Raw genomic sequence first — 23,837 nt, 5'->3', positions numbered from 1 at the left:
GGAAGAACATGGTCCCTAGTTGTCTGCTCCAGCACTGCACCAAGAAGTTGTCCTGAACACTCTCCAAAAACTTCCTGGATTGTCTGCAAACTGCTGTATTGCCCTCCCAGGAGATGTCAGGGTGATTGAAGTCCCCCAGGAGACCCAGGGCCTGTGATCAGGAAACTTCTGCTAGCTGTTTGAAGAAAGCTTCATCCATCACTTCCTTCTGGTCTGATGGTCTACAGCAGACACCCACTACAACTTCACCCTTGTTGCTTTCCCCTCTAGCCTTAACCCAGAGACCCTCAACAGAACTATCTTTGGTTCCACACTGGAGCTCTGAGCAATCATATGGCTGTTCTACATAAAGTGCAACTCCACCTCCTCTTCTCCTCTGCCTGTCTTTCCTGAACAGTTTGTACCCATCCATAAACAGTGCCCCAGTCATGCCAGCTATTCCACTAAGTCTCTGTTATTCCAATCATGTCATAGTTCCATGACTGTGTGAGGACTTGCAATTCGTTTTGTTTGTTTCCATGTCTACAGTCTATTATATCTAAAGTCAGGAGTGAATTTCTGCATTGAATCCTGCTAGCTGGTCAAACTAGTACTTGTTCCATGGTAGTTCAGGTCATTTTTGAGAATGTATTAGCAAAAAAAGAGGCATGTCTGTAGGGTTAGGCTAACAACTTATTAATGCAATTCCTGGAATCACTTATTTGTATCTAGAGAAGTAATTTATCTATTCTTTATCTGTGTGGGTTCTAGGTTGTGGAATTCACAAGCTTTTTCCAGATAGAAGGGTCCAGAATACAAACATATTAAACAAATAATTCAATCACATTCTTTTTTTTGCCAGGATATTCACAATTTTGCAATCGTCTTGCTATTAAATGGAAATTAACGATTACCTGTAGTATGGTTTAATAGTTTACAGATGTGGATTAAGAAGAGTATATAAATGAACACTTTTTCTGCAGTTTTTCTGGCATTCCTGAATCACTGTTCTACACATTAAGCTGCAACCATGAAGTGGGTAGTGTTAATTTATTTTATTTTTTTCTTCAGTTCTGCTACCTCCAGGGATTTAAGCAGATTTGCTCAAGAGGCAGGTAAGAAAGATCTGCATTAAGTACTTGCTTTTGTGCCATGCTTTGTAGTACTGTTTCAGTGATTTTTAATTTTGCAGAATTTCACAACTGAACTTTAAAGGTCTGCTCCAAAGTCCACTGAGGTCAATGGATAAGCACCCTTTGACTGCAGGGAGTTTTGAACTAAATGTTATAGCCAACTGGGTTTTTGAATAAATAAATCTTTGCAGAGACAGACTCTGGAAAACTGAAAACCTCCAAATCTGCATAATTACTATTAGAAGCTGAACATTTTTAGTTTGACTCAGTATTCTCTATTTTTAGCCAAAAAACACAGTACATGTTGCATTTGGTAGTCTTTAATAAAAACATGAATATTCTGTCCTTAAAATGATAAAAAAAAAATAACAAAAATATTTCCAGTTTGCTGAAGTTTTCATCATAATTCTCTTCATTATCTAACCAGTTCTAGTAATTATGTGCTATCTACCTACAGTGTCTTCATTATTTTCAGTTAGGTGAGTGATTCTTCACTTCCAAAAGTTTAAGTGGTCCTCCTGAAGCAAAATGGTTGCCACATTCCAGAGGTGGTTGCACTGCAGTGGTGGGTGAAAGTTTCCCATATACATATGCACACATACATTGAAATGTACTGTGGGATGCTTCTGAAGCAGAGTTGTATAATTATATACTATTAAATTTACATGTAGGGCAACTGCAAACTTTTATTTGACCCTACTTCTCCCAAAGAAAACTGGTGGCTTATATGCTCATGGGATATGTAAAACTGAGCCTTGCTATGCTTTTCTTTTTTTCTTTTCTTTTTTCCCCAGAATACAAGAATGAGATTGCTCACCATTTCAACAATTTAAAGGAAGAGCATTTTAAAGCAGTGTAAGAGACCATAAAGTTATAGTTTGTGTAATGGTGATGGTCTACATGGTTTGGGGTGGAAAGGGGAGAGAGTGTGTTATTTATTGATAAAATACAAAGGCTGAAATAAACAAGGAAAAATGAAGTGTTAACCTTTGAAATATCAAGCTTCCTTGAGTCCTGGAGCAGTTTCAGTTCTACATTTGGGATAGTCTCAGGAGTTTCTGCTAACTGCTGAAGGATGGAACTAATGTTATTGGGCAGGGTATGTAGAGAAATTCATTGGCTTCTACTGGGATGAGTCAGCTTGACCAGTGTTTTTTTAAGGGACACATGAAGATAACTAGAGAAGCTAGAGAACTGTTTAAAAACATCTTTGTGGAGCTACTTTCTACAGACAATATTTTTTAGCAATTCATAACATCTGCCTGAATGTGTCCTGGGTATGAGTAACAGGAAACACACAGGTGATTAGACCCTAATCCAAGGTATTTCTACTCAACACATACACTCCTGGGGGGAGATGGGATTAAAGAGGAAATAGGTTGAAGGATTATGCATTTAAGTTTACTCATCTTATATATGAAAGTAATTTGTATTCAGTCTTGCACTCGCATCCATTTCTTCATGATTATTTAGAAAGCATTGTGTACGCCCATAATGAGGTGCCTTGGAGCATCAGACTCGCTCTCTAACTTTACTGGCCACATTTTAACCACAGATTCTCTCTCAGTTCTGGTTGCCATGGATTAAAGAAAAGTCTCTGAATCCTTCTTACATGTGAAGAAAAGTGGTGGTTTTGTTTTGTTGTTGTTTGCTCATTCAGAAATATGCCTTTTTTCAGCGCCATCATCACATTTGCCCAGTACCTCCAGAAGTGCTCCTATGAATCGATAAGTGAACTAGTGAAGAATGTTGTCGATCTTGCACAAAGATGTGTTGCCAATAAGGATGATCTGGGATGCACAAAATCACTGGTAGGCAAAACATCCATGGTTACAATGATTCTTCTATTGTGTGATACAGCACTTAGTAGTCATTCTTAAACAAAGAAAATGTTAGGTCTATAAACTTTGAAGACACCCAGTTTTTGATTCTACTAGCAAGTCACCCTCCAGCTGGATATTTTTAAACCAACAGATTCAAAGAGTCGAGCTTTTCAAAATGCCTGCATGACTCTGGAGCCTAAATTCCATTGGCTTTCTTTGGGACATAGATTTTTAATTCACTGCACGGGAGGGTGGGGGGAGGAGGGAGAAAATGTCTAAACATATTTAGGAGCCTAGAAATGGACATTGAGGCCACATCCACCTGAGCAAGCACATGTGGCTTTTGGGGCACTGCAAAACACCCCACTCAAGTGATTTGGTTTTCCACACTGCATATTTGCAGCAAAGAACAAAATTTAGATACTAGGAGATCCTGGTATCAAAAAAAAGTGTGTGAAAAAATTGAGGTGGTGCATGTGGCAGCAGCATGTACTGCCCAGAACTGGAGCCTGACCAGCCAGAGCCATGCTCCAGCTGCTGGCCAGGCTCTATGCACCCAGATCGCTGCTGCTGGAGTCCCAGAAGGCCCCCAGAACCTCAGGGAAAGCTACTGGGGCCAGTCAAGTACTGGCCCCAGCCTCCTCTACCCTACCCTCCTCTGGAGCATTTTCCCCCATACTAACCCCATGTGCTGGAGCAAAAAGCAACCTGACATACTAAGTATAGTGCTGACTAGAAAGAACTAGTTGGTAATGTGAAGGGGACTGTAAATTGGGGAGGAAATGATCATGATATGCTAGAGTTCTGAGACAGGGAAATGATTTTAAGATAGGGAAAGCGGAAGGTTAGTAGAAGTAAGATACTAGATTTCAGGAGGGTTGATTTCAACCACCAAAGGGTAATAGTTGGTTAGGTCCCTTGTGTGGACAGACTGACAGATAAAGGAGCCCAGGAGGACTAAAAGTTTTCTAAAGGACATGGTATTGGAGGCTCAACAAGAAACTGTTCTGATTTGGAAGAAAACACAGGAAGAACAGCAGAAGGCCAAATACATGGGGATCTTCTTGGCTTAAAATCAAAAAGAAAACCTACTAGTAAAGGAAGGATGAACAAAACATTAAGGATGTATACTAAGAATTAGCACGAACTTGCAGGGACAAAATCAGGTATACCCTGTGATATTATGCAATTATGTACCCATGCAATTTTGTGCATAAATTACATAATTTTGCATAATTTAACTGCAGTGGGCGTGTGCCTTCACCTCTGCAGGGCTCCTAGCACTCCAGCTGGGAGCCCCATGATGTGGATGCACAGAGCCATATGACTGGTCAGCTGGGTAAGTGGGGAAGAGAGCTCCTGGCTGCAGGGGGAAGGGTGGGCTTGGGGTTTATGAGTGGGCATGGGGGTGTGCGGGATTTGTAGGTGGGTATGGGCTGCACACCATCAGGCTGGGTCGGCTGCGTGCCTCTATATGGGGCTTCCAGCACTCCAGCTTGGCCTGATGGCATGTGACTCCATGTCTTCATGTGTTGCTTCCCATTGGAGTACTGGAAGTCTTACGTGGAGGGCTGATGGTGCATGGACTGGGAGCCACATGCCATTGGGCAAGGAGGGAAGCCGCACATGGAGGCACAGACTCACATGCCATTGGGGCAGGTGGGTTCCTGCTTGTCTCTACATGCAGCTTCCCACTGAAGTGTTGGAGGCTCCATCCACTTGGCCCAATGATGCAAAGATCCCAGTCCACAAGCCATCAGACTGAGTCAGCTAGCTCTGTGCCTCCATGTGGGGCTGCCAGCACTCCAGTGGGAAGCTGCACATGGAGGCATGGAGTCCAGCTGTTCCAACGATGCACAGCTCCTGCCTGTAGTGCTGCAAGTCTCACATCCTGGCATGGAGGCAACCTGGTTTTGTTTGAAGGTGTGTGCCAGCAGGCCAGGCTGGCTCCATGCTAGCACATGTAGGTTCTGGGACTCAGTCAGAGGTGCATCCTGTCAGCAGTTCTGCCTGCCATGACCATAAGCACCATGAGGGCCTACTGCTGCTGAGCTGCTGCTGGTGGGCACTGTGCACCATGGGGGTATGTGTGGCAGGGGGGCTCATACTCACCCACAAACCCAACACACACACATACACTCCCCTGCAACACTTCATAACCCACCACCACAAACCTCACCCCCATACCTCCACAACCCCCCATACCCACACCCCTGCATACTCCTTCATAACCCCCCACAAACCCCACACCCACTCACTAACCTTACATACTCCCATACCCCCCCAAACCTCACAACCCTGGCACCTGCCCACAAATGTCATACCCCCCACACCTTCAAAAATCCTCCCCACACCCACCCCACCCCACCCATATAAAGTACCAGCACATATTTCTAAAGAAGGTTAAAATAGTTTTATACTTAGTTTAATTTGTGAAAAAAGTCATTAGTTTTGCATAATTTTGAGTTTTCCTGTGCATAATTTTGAATTTTCTGTGCATAATTCCTGGGGGTGTAATCAGGGAAGCAAGGATAACAAATGAGCTACATTTGGCAAAAGAAATTAAAAGAATAAGAAGAATCACATTTACTCAGTACTTCCAGAAGTGCTTCTATGAATCAACAAATAAACTGGTGAAGATCAGCTTATATATGCATTTTACAAATATATTGGCCAGATAAGAAAAACTAAGGAAGTTTGAAGGTCTACTGCTAAATAGATAAGGTGAGTTATTAACAGAAGACACAAAGAAAGGCAGAACTGCTCAAAAGTTACTTTGGCTTAGTCTTCAAAAATGAAAAAATAAGCTGCAACCAGACAGGTAGTAAAAATTGTATAAACAAGGGGCATGTCTACATGAGAAGCTTTACTTGAGATTAGAACTAATTACTGTGCAGTAACTATCATCGTCTATACATGCAGATGCTTACTGCACAGTAATTTGCTCTAATTGGGAGTAAATCTGCTACCTGTAAATACAAGTAGCAACTTTACTCTGAATTACTTACTGCATAGTACAGCACATGTAGACAGCAAATATGCTCCCAGTAAGCCAGGCAGCAGGGGACAAGAGATTGCTCCCTGCCCTAGGGATCTGCTTGATAGAGCTTTGTGAAATTTTGCTCGCTGTTTCATTTCAATGCTGTTTTGACTAGTTTTGAGCTCAAAACAGCAAAATTGAAACAAAACAAAAGGCTTCAAAATAGCCTTTTGTTTGTCAGCCAAAATGGAACAAGGGCAGTCAAAACATTTCAAAAGTTTCCAAACATTTCAAGTTTCAGAACTGGGCTTGCTTGCAGCTAAAGAGAAACTAAAGAGAGGGAGGCAGAAGAGGGGGGAAGGACTGCTCTGATATTGACATGCACAGTTAGCCAGTGACTCTGATCTTTCCCTGAGGTCCCTTCCAATCCCAGTGCTCTGAGGGAGGGATGGAAAAACGGCATAAAAAAATTGTTTGAAACGAGCTTACTCTGTGCCTTCACACTTACAGGTGATGCAAGTTTTACTCTGAACAGTTTGAGGTGCAGTTTCCCAGAAACCCCTGAACCTATCTCCTTGAAACTTGCCAGGCTTCATGGCCTCAGCAGGGGCTACCATGCCTGCAGTTTTCACCCTGCTGTGACTTAACACACATGTCACGAGGTTTGTTTGTCAGCAGCCTGAGGTGCCCTTATCTCCTTGAAAGCTGGCAGGCTTCATGGCCTCAGCAGGGGCTACCATGCCTGCAGTTTTCATCCCACTGTGCCTTAACACATGCACATGATACAAGTTTTGCTTTCAAGAGGTACAGTTTGAGGTACAGTTTCCCAGAAACCTTTGAACCTATTTCCTTGAAACTTGGCAGACTTCATGACCTCAGGAGGGGCTACTATTTCTACAAGTTTCACCTGAATAAGACAAGAAGTAACAAAGTTATAGGCAGTTTTGTGCTTCCCCATTACAGCCTATGGGGAAGGCTATTTCAAAACGTTGAAACAGCATCAAAACAGTAAAACAGTTTTGACGAAACAAAATGGAACAGTGGTTTTGAAACTAAACAAATCTCAACATGAAACACATGTTCCCATTGGAACAGTGATGTGGAAGTCAAAATGAAATGGTGCTGTTTTGCACAGCCCCACTACTTGATGCCAGGGTGGGGGCAATGTTTGTGATCATGACTGGGGAGCAAGGGCTAGGAGATTCTTATCTCCCAGCCCTGGCCCCACAGTTGTGGGGCCCCGGCTGGGAAATTCTTATCTCCCAACCCTAGCTCCATGACTGTGGGGCCAGGGTTGGGAGACAGGAATCCCCCACGACTGTGGAGCTTGAGCTGGGAGAAAAGAATCTCCCATCCCTGGCCTTGTGAACATGACTGCGATAGGAATAGAATTCAGAAAGATCTTGATAGATTGGAAAACTGGGCTGGAGGCAAGAGGATGAAGTTCAATGCAGACAAAATGCTTCTCTCAGCAACAGGAGGATGATCAGGGAAAGTGAGATTGCCTTGCTGAATGGGGGAGGCAACCTAGGGTGCTTTTCCACATGATGAGGGTTTAATTCTTAGGGTTGCATTATACGCTCCCTAAATTGAAATGGTGGGTTTTAATTTAAACCTACCATTTCAATTTAGGGGTTTCCATCATTGTTATGGCAAAGAGCCCAATCCCTTTTTTTTGGGGTGGAGCCTGCCTGCCTCTCCTGCAGCTGGAGGGCAAGCTGGAGGGAAATGCATCGGTGCAAACTGAGCATCCCCTGAGCTGTGGGAGGCCCCAATCCTTCCCTCTGCAGTGGCAGTGTCTCCTGGGGCCACCCATGTAGGCTGCTAGTGGGCTGGGTGCTGCTCCAGCCTGGAGGCAGCACCTGGCCTAATCCAACTCTACCCAGACCCTGAGGTATAGCAGCACTTGGCCTGATAGCAGCCTGCCCAGGTGGCCCTGGGGAGCACTGCCGCCATGGAGGGAAGGACTGGGGTTCACCAGCAGCTCTGTCCTTGGCCATGGGAGAGGCAGGCAGGCTCCACTGAAAAAAAAAAAAGAATCCAGTCCTTTACCACTTCTGCCTTCATTCTAAAGGCAGAAGTGATGAGGGACCTGTTTCTTTTTTTCTGAGGATCCTGCCCACCTCTCCCATGGTCAGGGGACGATCTAATAGCTGGAAATGCATCAGTGCAAACTAAACTACTTCAGGATGTACTTTAGTTTGTAACAATGCGAACTCATTTTAAACCCCCAAGCTCCTGCATGTGTACAGCGTGACACCATTAAGCCACACAAAGTGAAATTTTCCTCATGTGTACATGGCAATGGCGTCACATATACAAGTGGCCTTCGTAAGAAGGATGAAGTACTCAATGACTTTTTCACCTCAGTCTTCACAGGCAAGGTCAGCTTCCAGACTACTGCACCTGGCAGCACAGTTTTGGGAGCAGGCAAGCATCCAACACTGGTGAAAGAACAGGTTAGGAACTTCACACAGGCCTAGTAAACAACCAGTTTTTCTTTAACAGACATCTAAATAAGCTGATATTTACCTAAGAATCTACCTAAGAATCTGGCTCAGAATGGCCCATAAATTGTAGCATGTATTGTAGCTCTGTCTTCTTGTACAGAAAACTAAATATGCAGACATTTACACTATGCTGTCCATAAGCACCCTTAATGCTGACTCGTGGCAATGTTTGTATTTACCCTTCTCACTGTAGCAAGCCATTTTCTTGGATGAGATTTGCCAAATCAAGAGGCTTCGTGATTTCTATGGGGCAATGGCTGATTGTTGTGCTAATGCTGATCCTGAAAGAAATGACTGCTTCCTATCATTCAAAATGACCTATCCCCCCTTCCTTACACCGTATCAGAGACCTGAGCCTGATGCTGTTTGCAAGGAGCTCAAGGAAGATAGACAGTCATTCCTGGGACAGTAAGGAAACTCATTATTATTATACAGATTGTGGCTCACATTCACTAGGGAGCATGGGATGTGTTGACACTCAGAACCACCGGGTCAAAAAGCTGTCACTGTAAGTGTAGGAACAGCCACACATCCATGACGCATATACTTTCACAGGGCATTTGTGTGGATGTTAGAATAATGAGCTAGATGTTAGAATTCTTCAAAATTTGAACTTGTGAAGCAATTTCAACTAAACATTAGGATGATTTAATTGCTCCCATTTAAAGATTTCCCCCCATAAAATAATACGTGTTCATCTTCAATTTTTTTTCTTGAAATATTTTGAGAATTTCTGATTTTTTGACAGAAATAGAGAACAAAATTGTGTAAGAACTCCATGTCCACTTTTCCAGTGTTTCATTCTTCCTTTTCTACCTTCTCATTTTCTCTGTTCTTTCCCTTCCTCTTTTTTCCACTTCATCATTGGAAAGGACAGAAAAAAAGAAAAAAAAACAGATAGAGAAGGGTGGCAATGAAGCTTGTCAGCTTTCCCCCCTCACGCCACTGAATGTTGAATTTTTGGCAAAAATGTTTTAAAACTGAATTCTTACAGACTTGGTGTGGCTAAATATAAGGAAGTCAAACAATTATCTCTGTCAGTGAGTTCTCATTTGAAGATGTTCAGAGGCAGCACAAAATGTCCCATCCACATTTCCATAAAAGCCTCATATAGATTTGAGGTTATTTGTTGCTCTTGCTGAAATACCTGACTTTGTGTTTTCTTTGAATTACAGTTATGTCTATGGAGTTGCAAGAAGGTTGCCTTTTCTTTTTGCCCCTACAATTCTTGCCCTGGGTGATGACTACAAGCTTGCAGTTCAAACCTGTTGTGCAGTAACTGACATTGATGTCTGCTTGGAAAGAAAGGTACAGGAGGTCCTTAGACTTAAAACAACTGGTTCCTGAAAACTGCATCTTGGTTCCTGAACCAAGGCCCAACACCCTATTTTTACCAAAAATAACCCAGAATTTTGTACTCAATCAATTATAGATGAGTAATATAGCTACATTAATATATTTACATTGTAAATAGCAATCATATTGATTTGGAAGGACTTCTTTGAGGTGACTTTGATGGACTTTTTGAAGGGCTCTTGGTTGAACTTTTTGAAGCGTTCTTGGCTGGAGTCTTCTCAGGAGCTTTGAAGTAATGGGGGGCTTCCTGGGGCCAGTCTGATGTTGGCCCGCCCACCTGTCTTTGGGCTAACTGCCCGCCTCTCCCACCTACCACACCTTGATCATATATAATTACTATGTTAATTAGGTGGGAGGCTGCCCATTTTGAACCCCAATGTTCAGGGGAATATCTGCAGCTCCATTCCACCCCTACACTGCTGCCTAAGCCTTGCGGATGGCATCTCAAGCAACTAAACTCAGCCATACCCTTCACCCATTTGCTGTGGTCCCCTCTCTGGGACCTTTGGCTCCCCCTTTGGCCCTGGCCCCATCTCAGGCCTGTAGGGATCCTGAGCCTCTTTGCTCTGTGGGCACCCCTCACGGTGGGCCCCTGACCCTTTTGACCCATTGGTGGGTCCTGGCCCCAGCATGGACCAGTCAGGTACCCTGCTGCCTGCTTTTACCCTCACAACTCTGCTGGAAACTGAGCCACAGGCCTTTCTACACTTTCATAGGTCTGGGCATTACCCAGCTAGGACTGTGTGGGGACTGGAGGTCATTAGGCACCCCCAACCTGCCTTTCACCAGGGATGTAACTGGCTTGGCATTTTATGGGGCTGCTACACCACCAGCAGTCCCACCAGGCCACCCATCTTCGGCAGGGTGCAGTTTTAGGTGATGCCCAGAACCAGAAGCCTTCTCCATCCCCATAACCCCAGCCCATAAATCTCCAAGCTGTTCCTGAGCCTCAGCTCTGCTGGCTAATGCCTCTCTTGTGGCTGCTAGCAGGAAACTTTCCTATTTATCGCCTGCTCTCTAAAATTGCTACTGCAATCAAACACCTGGCTGCTGCCTGCTCGAGCCCTTGAAGTGGCAGGCACCAACAGTGCCCTGCTATGCTTGGCTACAGGTTTTTCTAGAGTCTTGTCTGCTTTCTTAAAGGAAGTGGCTAAGTAAGTCTGGACAGATGTTCTCCTCTTTTGCTTGTAAATTTCTCTGTAGCAGTTGTACATGTTGGATATGCCCCTATTCACTGATGCACTGCATTCAGTGTTGGGACGTGTTCAAACAGGGACATAGCAGCTTCCAAATATTGAAATGCCTCAGCCAACATGTTTGTTGTCAAGACTTTATGAGGAGAAGTCTCTTTAACAGTGGGTGCATCTTCTTCCTCTGCCACTTTTTGCTGTTCCAATTCAATGAGTCCTCATTAGTTAATTCTTCACAATGTGATGCCAGCAACTCATCAACAGCATCTGGTGCAACATATTAGTCGAGTTCCTTGCCCATTTCAGCAACATTGTTAGTCACCTCTTCAACAGTATTTGTAAAGCCTTGGAAGTCAGATACAAACTCAGGACACAATTTTTTTTCAAACACCATTCAAATTTGATTGTTTGACTTCATTCCATGTCTCACCAATGTTCTTAACTGCATGGTAAATGTTGAAGCCTCTCCAGAATTCCTCAGAGTTGGTCCACCTTCCTTCTCAATTGCCCTGATGGTCTGGGCAAATGTGCACCTAAGATAATAGGCCCTGAAGGAAGAAAATAGTCCCTGGTCTATGAGTTGCAACAATAAGGTGGTGTTGGGGGGCAGAAACACCACTTTGATGTCAAGATATATGTCATCAAAGATGGGTGGATGACCAGAAACATTGTTGAGGATTAACAATGCTTTAAATGCAAGATTGTTTTTGCTTTAATAATCCCTGACACTTGGCACAAAATGATGATTAAACCAATCCTCAAAAATATTCTTATTGATCAATGCCTTAGGATTGGATTTCCATATCACTGGGAGAAATGCCTTAGAATATCCCTTGAAAGCTCTGGGGTTTTCCAAATGGTACACAAGTAAAGGTTTAAGTTTAAAGTCACCTGCAGCATTGGCATCAATCAAAAGAATGAGCCTGTCTTTAGCAGCTTTGTACCCTGGCCTGGGTTTCTCCTCTTTGGCAACGTAGGTTCTCAACGTCTTTTTTTTTCCCAAAAGAACCCAGTTTTGTCAACATTAAAAACTTGCCAAGCACAATACCCACCCTCTTCAAAGTTTTCAGCCAATGTCTCCATAGTAATTGCTCTACATTTCTTAGAAACATCACCTGCACCAGATTTATGCTTTCCTGTCCTTAGTATGAGGAAAAAACCCACTAAATTTTAAGAAAAAATTTAGAAACACAAAGATTTGCCGTAAAAATGGCATTGGAACAGCAACTAAGAGTCCTGAGTCAGGGAGATGGATGGTACAGCAGATTGGTGCAGGGAAATGGGCAGCACAGCAAACTTGTTTGCTGGCATGGCATGGCATTGAATCAAGCATTGTAAAGTCAAAACTGATGTCAGAAAGTTGAAACAGGATGTCAATTTATAAACGTCATAAGTGCCATTCACCATAACTTGAATGTTGTAAAGTCGAGGACTGCCTGTATTCAGGTTTTCTATGTGAATGTCAATCCATTTTTTACCACCCCTTTAACATTACATGCTGATCTTAGCAATTTTAACCTCTAAAGCAGTAGTTCCCAAACTCTGACAGATTGTGCACCACCAATTTAAAATGATACAATCTTAAGTACCACCAACAACATTTTCAGTTCTACCTGAAGTGCCACGAGCAAATTTTTGTCTTTTAAAGTAATTATAATAGATTTGTTAACATGTACCATAGATAGGTTGTCTGAGTATCACTGGTGGTATCTGTACCACAGATTGAGAACTGCTGCTCTAATGGACAATGTCTAATCTAGTAATTTTAGAAAAAATTGTGACTCTTCATTGTATGCTGTAAGTGCTTGTAAGTTAGAAGTTAATATTTGTCTCCCAGCTTTCCCTCCCACAGTATAATATGAGTTTTGGTGCATGACTACAAGCTGTGTACTTCAGTGAAATCAGCTGAGTTATTGACACAGCAAGATATGATACCACAACAGGTAGGGTAGCCAGTTTGGGGCACTATATGCACTGAAAGGTAACTGTTGGTTTGTGAGTGGCTAGGGCTCATGTCAGGATCTCTTGGTTTGTTGTCTTCATAGCTTTACATGAAAAGAGTCCTCTGTTTTTCTAAACAGGGGTTTCTTTTCTAATCCATTAAGTGCAACCATTTCATTTGACGATCTGTGTTTTATTACTCTAGATAGCTGCCCTTAAGGAAAAGTCCACAGAAATGAGTCTATGGCATGAATACTCCTGCGGAATCTGGAAGACGTTTGGAGAGAGAACTTTCCAAGCACAGTAAGTGTCCTTATCACTATTTTACAGTGAAATGGACTGTTTGCCCTGGAACTTGAAGATACATCAGAGGAATTTTAGGGTACAGACAAACATACTCTTTGACTGCTTTAAAGGGTAGAGGGGGGTCTGTCATTCTGGAGCTTGCATCAGCTGTTACATGTAGCTGTTCCATCTGGATGATCCTGGACATTTCAACACTGACCTGAGAGTAGCTACCCTTAAAAAAACAACAAAAAAACATAACCCCCCCCCAACTCAAACACAAAATTGCAGAACAAGAAATCATCCACAGACTTGATATGTTAACTCTGATCTCAACAAGGATTATGGATCCTTATCTCATTGCCTGGGCTAGCTGTTCATTGATTTATTTAGATTGACTGATTGATTTGATTTATATGTTGCCCTTCCCAACAAAGGCTGTGTGGCTTACAACTTAAAAATAGGAGAGATAAGTTAAACTCCTCCCTGCCCCTCCACACCCCCGCCACCCTTTTTGTCACTCACCTAGAGGCCTTCCCTCTCCCCAGGCCTGTGCCTTTTCTGCCTTCTTTGCCTCCTCCTCCCCTGTCTTTCATAGAGGGGAGTGCTGTTTAGCCCATTCCACCTCCCTGTCTCTCCATCAACATATTACAGAATTTATAAGTATAATACAGGGTAAAACATGAAATCCACCCTCCTCTGCCTATGGACCCACTGAAGGTCAGAGCCAAAGGGTACATCACCCTTCACTGGGCACCAGCATGGCCCTTGCCCTGGGTGCCTCCTCCAGGATGGCCTGCAAAAAAGCCCAGGCTGGCCCTCAAAGAAGTCCAGTTCAGCTGGCCATGTGTCTGTTTTCAGGCCAGGCCTTCCCCCGTTCTGGGTTAGGTACCTAAGGCTGGGAAGCAGTGATGGAGGCAGTTCCTGCCTGGCAGGGGCTTGCTGCAGGCCATCGTGGCTCTCAGACAGTCAGTCCAAGGAGTGATCTGAAGTCCAGGGTGGTCCAGCAGGGCCTACCTCACCCTGGTTTCATAGTTGTTAGGGGCTGGGAGGGACCTTACAGATTATTGGGTCCAGCCCCTCTGCACTTGGGGAGGAAAGACTTGGCTGATTCTCCAGGTGTTGACTTCCTTGTTCTTCTCAACTGACCTAACCAGTCCACTCATTATGTCTCTTAACAGTGTTGCTTCCACCTGTCCCTTTTCCTTCTATATAAAATCTTTTTTTTTCTGCCAGTCCTTTCCTAGCATCTGACAAAACAGGTTGTGGTAAAAAATGGATTGACATTCATATACATAACCTGAATATAGGCAGTCCTCAACTTTACAACATTCAAGTTACGGTGAACGGCACTTATGATGTTTATAAATTGACATCCTGTTTCAACTTTCTGACATCAGTTTTGACTTTACAATGCTTGATTTGATGCCATGCCATGCCAGCAAACAAGTTTGCTGTGTTGCCCATTTCCCTGCACCAATCTGCTGTACCGTCCATCTCCCTGACTCAGGACTCCTAGTTGCTATTCCTTTCCTAGCATCTGACAAAACAGGTTGTGGCCTACAAAAGCTCATGCCTCTCTAAATCAGTCTTAGTGGTGCCAGCCTGCCCTCTCTTCTGCCTGATTTCAGATTAACACGGCTAACCACCAAATGATCCTGTTGTAACACAAATTAGCTAGTTTGCCCTAACTTTGACCTTGAATGAAAAAGAGCTAATGTGGGAGTGGTTTTGCTACATCTGTACAGAATCACTCAGACATAGCTGTTGCATCATAACAGTTTATAATCAGTATCCTTTGATATCAATACAATTTGTACATCTTTCCATACCTCAGAAACAAGTCAATGTAACCCACTTATATTTTTGATCAAGGAGTCACAGTGTGCATCTACATGTGCCCCTGACTGTGCATTTGGCACTGCACAGTCATTTAGCACTTGCTTTAGTATGTACAAAATGACTGCTCAGTACCTGAGCAGTTCCAGCAGTGCACGGTCATTTTTAGACACTATATCGCTGTGGTTTGTGCCCACATTTTTAGACACTACATGGTTTGTGCCCACTGATGCTAATGAGTTATGTCACTGTCGGTCATTGCTATGGCAATGTAACATCTCATGTATATGCACCCACTGTGCCAGAAACCATTCTTAAACTTTGCATAAAGATTAAGCCAGGCAAACTTGTGCCCAATATGAGCAAGTTCCTGAAATACTCTAAAAAAACCCACCCAGATTGATTTTAGTGTGTAATGAACTGTGGCTTAGTTGTGTTGTACTGCTTTATACCAAGGAAAATATGCATAATCTTTGTTGATGGCGATCACTGGTGAAAAGTCAAGCACTAGGAACAAGGCAGGGTGGATTTGCACTTTGTACATTAACTAAATCAGAGATGTGTAAAGCCAAATAAGCTGTCTGTAGAATCTAGGACCCCAAAGCTATTTCATCAGTTGTGATATTATATAAAATTGTGTCATTTAGCTCAGAATCAGTTACTGTGTTGTGTTTGACCCAAATTTTGTCAATTTTGTTCTGTTTCTGGTATCTGGAAGTCGGGGTGAAACTACAATAAGCAAGCCTAGATTCTGATCTAGAATATTTGAGAAGCTACAGTCCTGGGATAAGAGGATGTCAGTTGTACTCCTTGTCTATTATATTTTTTAGAGCCTAAAGCCATCTGTAGCAGGCTGGCTGGCAAAGGCTTGCAGCAGGCTGCACACTTCAGGCTACAGGAGTCTGGAGGCTTGTAGGGACAACAGCCAGCTGCAGGAAGTCTAACCTAATTACAGGTCTCCCCACAGGACTGGACCTGCTGAGGTAGATAATTGGAGAGATAATTGGAGATGGAGGTAGAAGAGAGACAGGGAGGAGAGGAGCAAGGCTAGTGGTGGTGGCAGCACAACTGAGTCAGGCTACAGAAATGAGTAGGTGGCAGCAGAACTGAATCAGGGTCTGGACAGAGATCCAAGGCTACAAGGCAGGAAGCAGCTGTACCACAACAAGGCTGGTGGGGTCAGGCAAGGCAGGGGAGACCCCAGATTCTTGGGGTGGTAACAGTGTGGGGCTAGGGCTATGGCCAGGCCAGCCATGATCTGCTGCCCTCACACTTGTGCAATAGGTGTGAATTCCACGGACAGGGGTGTGCAGGGAATGAATCACAGCTCTGCCCTGGCCCCATGCTATCATTGCCCCAAGATCTCAGCTCTGGCCCCAGCTCTGGATGCAGTTCCCCATCTGGTTGCACACCCTGCCCGTGTGGCTCCCGGCCAGTCTCCATAGAGACCCTGGGATTGCAGGGTGTGGGGGTGACCGCACAGGGCCAGGGCAGAGCTGTGATGTGTTCCCTGCATGTCCCTGCACACAGAAGCAGGACTTCACTCCAGTCGTGCACTGTCACAGCCCCACAATCCCAGGATCTCCATGGAGCCTGGCCGGGAGCCATACAAGCAGGGCATACGGGTGGGTGGGGAGCTGCTTCTACGGCTGGGGCTGGAATCATGGGGTGTTTACAGTACAGCACAGGGCCAGGGGCAGGGATCCAATGCAGTGGATCCCAGCTCTTCCCCAGCCCTGGCCCCGGCCCCGGCCCCGCACTGTCACCACTCCGAGATTCCAGGCCCCATTACCCGTCTCGGTCCTGGACACTGCTCCCTGCCCACCTGCAGCCCCACCCCAACTGCCCAGCCATGTGCTCTGCCCACATGGGTCCCACCCCCAGCAATGGGTGCAGGGTGGGTGGGCCAGGATTTCCAGGCAGCAGGGTTGGGTCCGGCAGTGGCAACTGAAAGGAGCTGCCACTGCTGGGGCTGCCAGGAAATGGAATCTATCTGTAAGCCAGGCACAATCCCTCCACAGGGCAGATGTAGGCTGTATTTTCCCTACCCCTGTGCTACGCTATCATTATGGTGCTATCTAGTGTAAGCTCCTACCTTAACACAAGATCTTGATTTTATCCAGTTAATACTTCAAGAAGCCCAGTAAGTTAAAATTTATCTACAGTATTTCTGGGGAAGACTGGCAACCTCTCAAAATTATCCAAAATGTGAGTATTTAGGCTGGTCCAAAATGTTAAATGAATTTCAAGTATCCTGTTCATCAATGAGCTCGACAAACATGTTTTCCCATCTTTTTCCCGACACTAGCTCCCTTGTTCTTAATTCCCATACCAGCATTTCTGGCCCTTGTCCTTCTAGAGGCCCTTCCTGGTCTCTGTCTAGGTTCTGGCCCTCTGCATAATGGGCATCCATACCTGGTTCTGCCTCGGGGTCTGTGGTCAACAACCTTTTCTGCCCGCGCTCTAATCGGGCTATCCTTTCTTGCATTCCCTCCATTTTTAGCAGGTCAACAAAATTCTCGGGCCTCTGGCCGTTCGGCTTCTTCTTCTGCGACATTATTAGCCCTACCCTTATCCGCCTTGGGTCCAGGCCTCAGTCTTTCCTACCCAATTCCTAGCAATGGGTATCTTCCCGTTGCACCGCCACTAAACTGCGGCACTCTCCTCTCACTATAAGAGTCCGTCTACTAGTTTAGCCCTGGGTCCTCTATCCCTCTAACGGGACACGGGCTTCCTGCCCGCGCACGGCCGGCTTCCCGGCCAATGCACCACTTTGGCACGGATGGCCCCGCGAGCGGCCGTGAGCTCGCGAGCGCCCCTTTGCCGTGCCAATTAGGGTGGTCTGACACCCTCTACTCGCCCGCCACGTCTTAGATCTTATTGGTTCAGTATGGGAGGCTGCCTACTCGCACCTAACGGCACCTCAATGGTCTCACTACCGCTCCAAAGTGGGGTCCTCTCCCCCAGCCTTATGGGCAAATGCGTGCCTCCAAAACCTCCCCTTTAGCACGCCCCAAGCCTCGCAGCTGTCCCGGGGGACGTTGTCTGGTCCCCTTCCTGTTCTGCGCCCTCTCCGGGCCTCGCCCTCTCTCTGGGGCCTGTACCGCGCTCTCGGTGCTCCGCCCTCTCCGGGCCTCGCCCTCTCTCTGGGGCCTGTATCGCGCTCTCGGCGCTCCGCCCTCTCCGGGCCTCGCCCTCTCTCTGGGGCCTGTATCGCGCTCTCGGCGCTCCGCCCTCTCCGGGCCTCGCCCTCTCTCTGGGGCCTGTGTACCGCGCTCCCCGCGCTGCACGCCTCACGCGCTTGGGGCTCAGGTGGCCGTAGCCGTGCCTGGCCCCCTTCCTGTTCTGCGCCCTCTCCGGGCCTCGCCCTCTCTGGGGCGAGTATTTAGGCTGGTCCAAAATGTTAAATGAATTTCAAGTATCCTGTTCATCAATGAGCTCGACAAACATGTTTTCCCATCTTTTTCCTTCATTTGAGGAAACTAGCTCTTCTTAGTCAAAGGTTTCCTAAGGCTCCATTTGAAGAGGTTTACAGAGTGGCAAACAAACTCAAGGGTGTCTACGAAGAGTGCTGTGATGGTAACATGATGCAGTGCATGGATAACAAGGTAGGTTACATATGTACTTTTAAGAATTTACATATTTTTAAGAGAGCTAGGAAGAACCATACTTTTTACTGCCTACTCGCTCAAAGTTCTAGACCTGCACATTTCTTGAAAGAACAGATTGGCATTTAAAGCCTTAAACATTCAAACATATACCTATTAAATGCTATGGAACCAGGTTACACCAGCTTGGTCTATAGCCCTTAGATATCGTTGCAGATTAATTATAATTTGGGATATAATCTGTCTGCCTTTGTTTCTGAAGCTCAAAACTCACCATAATTCATAGATTCATAGATTCATAGATGCTAGGGTCGGAAGGGACCTCAATAGATCATCGAGTCCGACCCCCTGCATAAGCAGGAAAGAGTGCTGGGCCTACATTACCCCAGCTAGTTACACATCCAACCTTCTCTTGAATACCCCCAGGGTAGGGGAGAGCACCACCTCCCTTGGGAGCCCGTTCCAGACCTTGGCCACTCGAACTGTGAAGAAGTTCCTCCTAATATCCAATCTAAATCTGCTGTCTTCTAGCTTGTGGCCATTATTTCTTGTAACCCCCGGGGGCGCCTTGGTGAATAAATACTCACCAATTCCCTTCTGTGCCCCCCGATGAACTTATAGGCAGCCACCAGGTCGCCTCTCAACCTTCTCTTGCGGAGGCTGAAAAGGTCCAGTTTCTCTAATCTCTCCTCGTAGGGCTTGGCCTGCAGGCCCTTAACCATACGAGTGGCCCTTCTCTGGACCCTCTCCAGGTTATCCGCATCCTTCTTGAAGTGCGGCGCCCAGAATTGCACGCAGTACTCCAGCTGCGGTCTGACCAGCGCCCGATAGAGGGGAAGTATCACCTCCTTGGACCTATTTGTCATGCATCTGCTGATGCACGATAAAGTGCCATTGGCTTTTCTGATGGTTTCGTCACACTGCCGACTCATGTTCATCTTGGAGTCCACTAGGACTCCAAGATCCCTTTCCACTTCCGTGCCACCCAGCAGGTCATTTCCTAGGCTGTAGGTGTGCTGGACATTTTTCCTCCCTAGATGCAGCACTTTGCATTTCTCCTTGTTGAACTGCATTCTGTTGTTTTCTGCCCACTTGTCTAACCTGTCCAGGTCTGCTTGCAGCTGCTCCCTGCCCTCCGGCGTGTCCACTTCGCCCCATAGCTTAGTGTCATCTGCAAACTTGGACAGAGTACTTTTCACCCCCTCGTCCAAGTCGCTGATGAAGACATTAAAGAGTATTGGTCCAAGCACCGAGCCCTGCGGGACCCCACTGCCCACACTCTTCCAGGTCGAAACCGACCCATCCACCACAACTCTCTGGGTGCGACCCTCCAGCCAATTCTCCACCCACCGGACTGTGCAGTAATCCAAGTCACAGCCCCTTAATTTGTTCACCAGTATGGGGTGGGATACCGTATCAAAGGTCTTCCTGAAGTCCAAGTATACAACATCCACCCCTCCTCCTGCGTCGAGGCGTTTTGTGACCTGGTCATAAAAAGAGACTAGATTGGTCAGGCACGATCTACCTGCCACGAACCCGTGCTGGTTTCCCCTCAGCATAATTTGTCCTGCCGGGCTCTCACAAATGTGAGCCTTGATGATTTTCTCAAAGATTTTGCCAAGGATGGAGGTGAGACTGACTGGCCTATAGTTACCCGGGTCCTCCTTCCTCCCCTTCTTGAAAATGGGAACCACATTGGCCCTTTTCCAGTCCTCCGGGACTTGACCCGTGCGCCACGAGCGTTCAAATATTCCTTCCAGTGGCTCTGCAATGATGTCGGCCAGTGCCTTCAGTACCCTCGGATGGAGCTCATCCGGGCCTGCCGACTTAAAGGCATCCAGTTCTTCCAAGTGACCCTGCACCACCTCAGGGTCCACGCATGGAAGTCTGGTGCCTTGCTGCTGCCTCCCTACACTCCCAGTGAGAGACTTGTCATGCCTCTCGCTTAGGAACACTGAGGCGAAGAACTCGTTGAGGAGTTCAGCCTTGTCCCCTCTGTCCATCACCAATTGTTTCTGCCCATTTAGCAGGGGTCCTATTCCTCCCTGGGCCTTCCTTTTACTCCCTATATATCTAAAAAACAATTTCTTATTGTCTTTTACTTGGGTTGCCATCCTCAGCTCCATGGTAGCTTTGGCCTGTCTAACTGCCTCCCTACAAGCACGAGCAGAAGAGGTATATTCCTCTTTGGTGATCTCTCCCTGTTTCCACTTTTTATGTGCTCCCCTTTTGGCCCTTAGTCTGCCCTGGATTTCTCTGGTCAGCCAGGGAAGCCTCCTGGCCCCTTTCTCTCTTTTACCTCGCACGGGGATCGTCTCGCTTTGTGCGAGAAGGATAGCTTCCTTAAGGCACAGCCACCCTTCTTGGGCTCCCATCATTTCAAAACTACTACTCTGCAGTGCATCCTTCACTAATAGCCTGAGTTCGCTGAAATCAGCTTTCCTAAAGTCCAGCACGTTCACCCTACTAGTTACCTTACCCACTCGACGCCTTATGTTGAATTGTACTTTTAGGTGATCACTGTCCCCCAGATGGCTACTGATCTGTAGGTCCCCTACTATGTCATCCCCCATTGCCAATACCAGATCCAGTAAGGCATTCCCCCTAGTGGGACCATGTACCTCCTGCGTCAGGTGGAGGTCCTGTACACAGGTTAGAAACCTGCGTGAGCGGTGGGACTTTGCTGTCTGTGTCTCCCAGCAGATGTCCGGGTAGTTTAGGTCCCCCATGACCACCGCCTCTTTAGCTTTTATGGTCTCTGAGAGTTGCCTCAGGAGCCCCAAATCTATTTCTTCCCCTTGATGTGGGGGTCTGTAGCAGACCCCTACCACCAAATCCTTTTCTCCTTGCCCCCCATGTAGCCTAACCCACAGTCCTTCTACTTCCTTTGATTCTGTCTTGATGAGGGTTGATGTATATTGCTCCTTAACATAGAGCGCAACCCCTCCCCCCCTTTTCCCCACTCTGTCCTTTCTGTACAATCTATAGCCCTCAATATGTACCGCCCAGTCATGGGATGGATCCCACCAGGTTTCCGTCAGCCCCACTAAGTCGTAGTCGTTTAGTGCAACCAGGAGCGCTAGTTCATCCTGCTTGTTCCCCATGCTCCTAGCATTAATATATAGGCACTTGAGCCCTGTGACTGGTGCTTTTGCTACCCCCTCGCTCCAAGTCCTAAAGGGCTTTTTGTCTCTAACCTTCCCGTTCCTTACCTGTGCCGTATTGCTGTCCACCCCCTGTCTTTCACGTTCCCAAAGCTCTCTTTCTTCAGGCTGGGCTGTCCTTGTGGGTGCCACCTGGTTTGGTGGTCCACAGCCTCCCCCACCCTCATCTTCCTCTCCCCCCGACCTAATAATGATTAGGTAAATGAATGGGAAAATGTATATGAGTAATAAAAGCAGTGAGAGACACCCAATGCTTCAAGATGCCTGTCTATGTGGATGTTTTTCCATCTCAAAGACTGGCAATATCCAGAGTTGACTTTCTGTTGCTGTGGGGTTTTTGCCTGTGCTAGTACCTGGCACATCCTGTGTTGGAGAGTGGGGGTAGGCACCGGCAGGGACTGGGTCTTAGGGACTTCTGTCTAACATTAAAGGATGGGGATAACCTCTTCAAGGATGGGCCATGCAGTACGGAGGAGAAGGCTGGGAGCTGCAGGACCCACAGCTCTTGGAGGCTGCAGGACCCACTGCTGGAAGCACGTTTAATGCTTTATTTGCTTAGGCTGCTCTCTGCTGATTGCATCCTCATGATAATCCTCTCTAGTAAATCAGGCATTTCCTTAGAAAATTGATAAGTCAAGCATTGACTTGAGCACTGGAAGAGTTAGGAAAATAAAAGCCCAAAGAAATCCTTTTAAACAATACTGTGTTGTATCTTTTGCAGGCACGGGTTGTAGAATATTTGTGTTCCAAACAAAATGTCTTCTCCAGCAAAATCAAAAAGTGTTGTGAGACAGCGGCGATAGACAAGGGCCAATGTGTTGTTGAGGCAGGCCGTGATGACAAACCTGAAGACTTGCCCCTGATAGCTGGGAAGTACATACAAGATCCAGATGTGTGCAACCACTTTGCGGCAGGTCATGATAAATTTCTGGCAGAGTACGTAATGCAAATGCTGCATGTTCTTGTATTTCACGTTAGTTGGTGCAAGTACACAAACAGTCAGACTGGCACACAATACGTAAAATAATATAATCTGCCAAAATTAAGGGCCTAATCTTCTGCTAGTGTAAATCTGGTATCCTCTTTAGAGTGATGTCATTTTACAGCAGTGGAAAATCTGGCCTTTAGAGTATATCCTAGAGGGTTTTTTTTAGTCCTATCTGTTAAAAGGCCACCATGTCCCGTATGTTGTTTCATCCAGTTTCCTACGGTCTAATTATCATATTAAGTGACTCTTCATTGGAGACAGCCTTGAAACCGAGGTAAAATCCAGGCATATTGCATCCACTACTTTCCCCCCCATTCACAGAGCCTAGTATTTTATCATAGAAGGAAATCCAGTTGATCAGGTATGGGTTGTTCTTAATGGATCCATACTAGCTATTCCTGATCATCTTGTTTCCCTCTCTTTAAAAATAAATTTCCTAAGATCAAAGGAAAGTAGGGCTGGAAGGGGCCTCACTAAGTCATCTAGCCTAGGCCCCTGCCCAAGGCAGGATCATCCTTGGTTAAAGCATCCCAGGTAAGTGTATGTCTAACCTGCTCCTGAAAACTTCCAAGCATGGAGATTTCACAATTACTCTAGGTAGCCTGTTCCAATGCTTGACCACCCACAGAGTCAGAAAGTTCCTCCTAACCTCCAATCTAAATTTACCCTGCTGAAGCTTGAGGCCATTGCTCTTAGTTATGTCCCCTACAGTCGTGGAAAAGAGCCAATTTCCATCCTTTCTGTAATTGCCCTTCAGGTATTTGAGGACTGTTATCAAATCCCTCCTCCTTAATGACCTTTTCTATGATCTTCCAAGCGGGGTGGTGCTCTCCCTTACCCTGGATGTCTTTAAGACGAGACCGGACAAGCACCTGGCTGGAGTCATCTGACCCCAAGTGCTCTTTCTTGCCCAGGGCAGGGGATTGGACTCGATGGTCTACTGAAGTCCCTTCTGACCCTAAAAATCTATGAAATCTATTAAATCTTTCCAGGTATCAAGGTCAGATTAATTGTTCTGTAATTTCACAGATTCCCCTTCTT

General features: G+C 45.9%; 1 protein-coding gene across 3 annotated transcripts in view; it reads left to right on the top strand.

Annotated features, from left to right (window-relative positions):
* Positions 1-958: 958 nt before the first annotated feature.
* The window catches only part of LOC149870984 (albumin-like), a 42,369-nt gene continuing 19,490 nt past the window's right edge, over positions 959-23,837 (top strand). The window contains exons 1-8 of one of the 3 annotated variants that reach the window (XM_090031940.1): positions 959-1,094; positions 1,907-1,967; positions 2,791-2,923; positions 8,619-8,833; positions 9,601-9,733; positions 13,118-13,215; positions 18,515-18,644; positions 22,530-22,744. In XM_090031940.1, the coding sequence (XP_089888066.1) occupies positions 1,010-1,094; positions 1,907-1,967; positions 2,791-2,923; positions 8,619-8,833; positions 9,601-9,733; positions 13,118-13,215; positions 18,515-18,644; positions 22,530-22,744 (1,070 nt within the window). In that variant the 5' untranslated portion in view covers positions 959-1,009. The remainder of the gene's footprint in view (positions 1,095-1,906; positions 1,968-2,790; positions 2,924-8,618; positions 8,834-9,600; positions 9,734-13,117; positions 13,216-18,514; positions 18,645-22,529; positions 22,745-23,837) is intronic. The other 2 variants (XM_090031942.1, XM_090031941.1) reach the window with 2 other exon arrangements.

The sequence above is a fragment of the Crocodylus siamensis genome, chromosome 2 (assembly GCF_052110815.1).
Source record: "Crocodylus siamensis isolate JL-2025a chromosome 2, ASM5211081v1, whole genome shotgun sequence".
Lineage (NCBI taxonomy): Eukaryota > Metazoa > Chordata > Crocodylia > Crocodylidae > Crocodylus > Crocodylus siamensis.
This window is presented reverse-complemented; position numbering and strand designations above follow the sequence as displayed.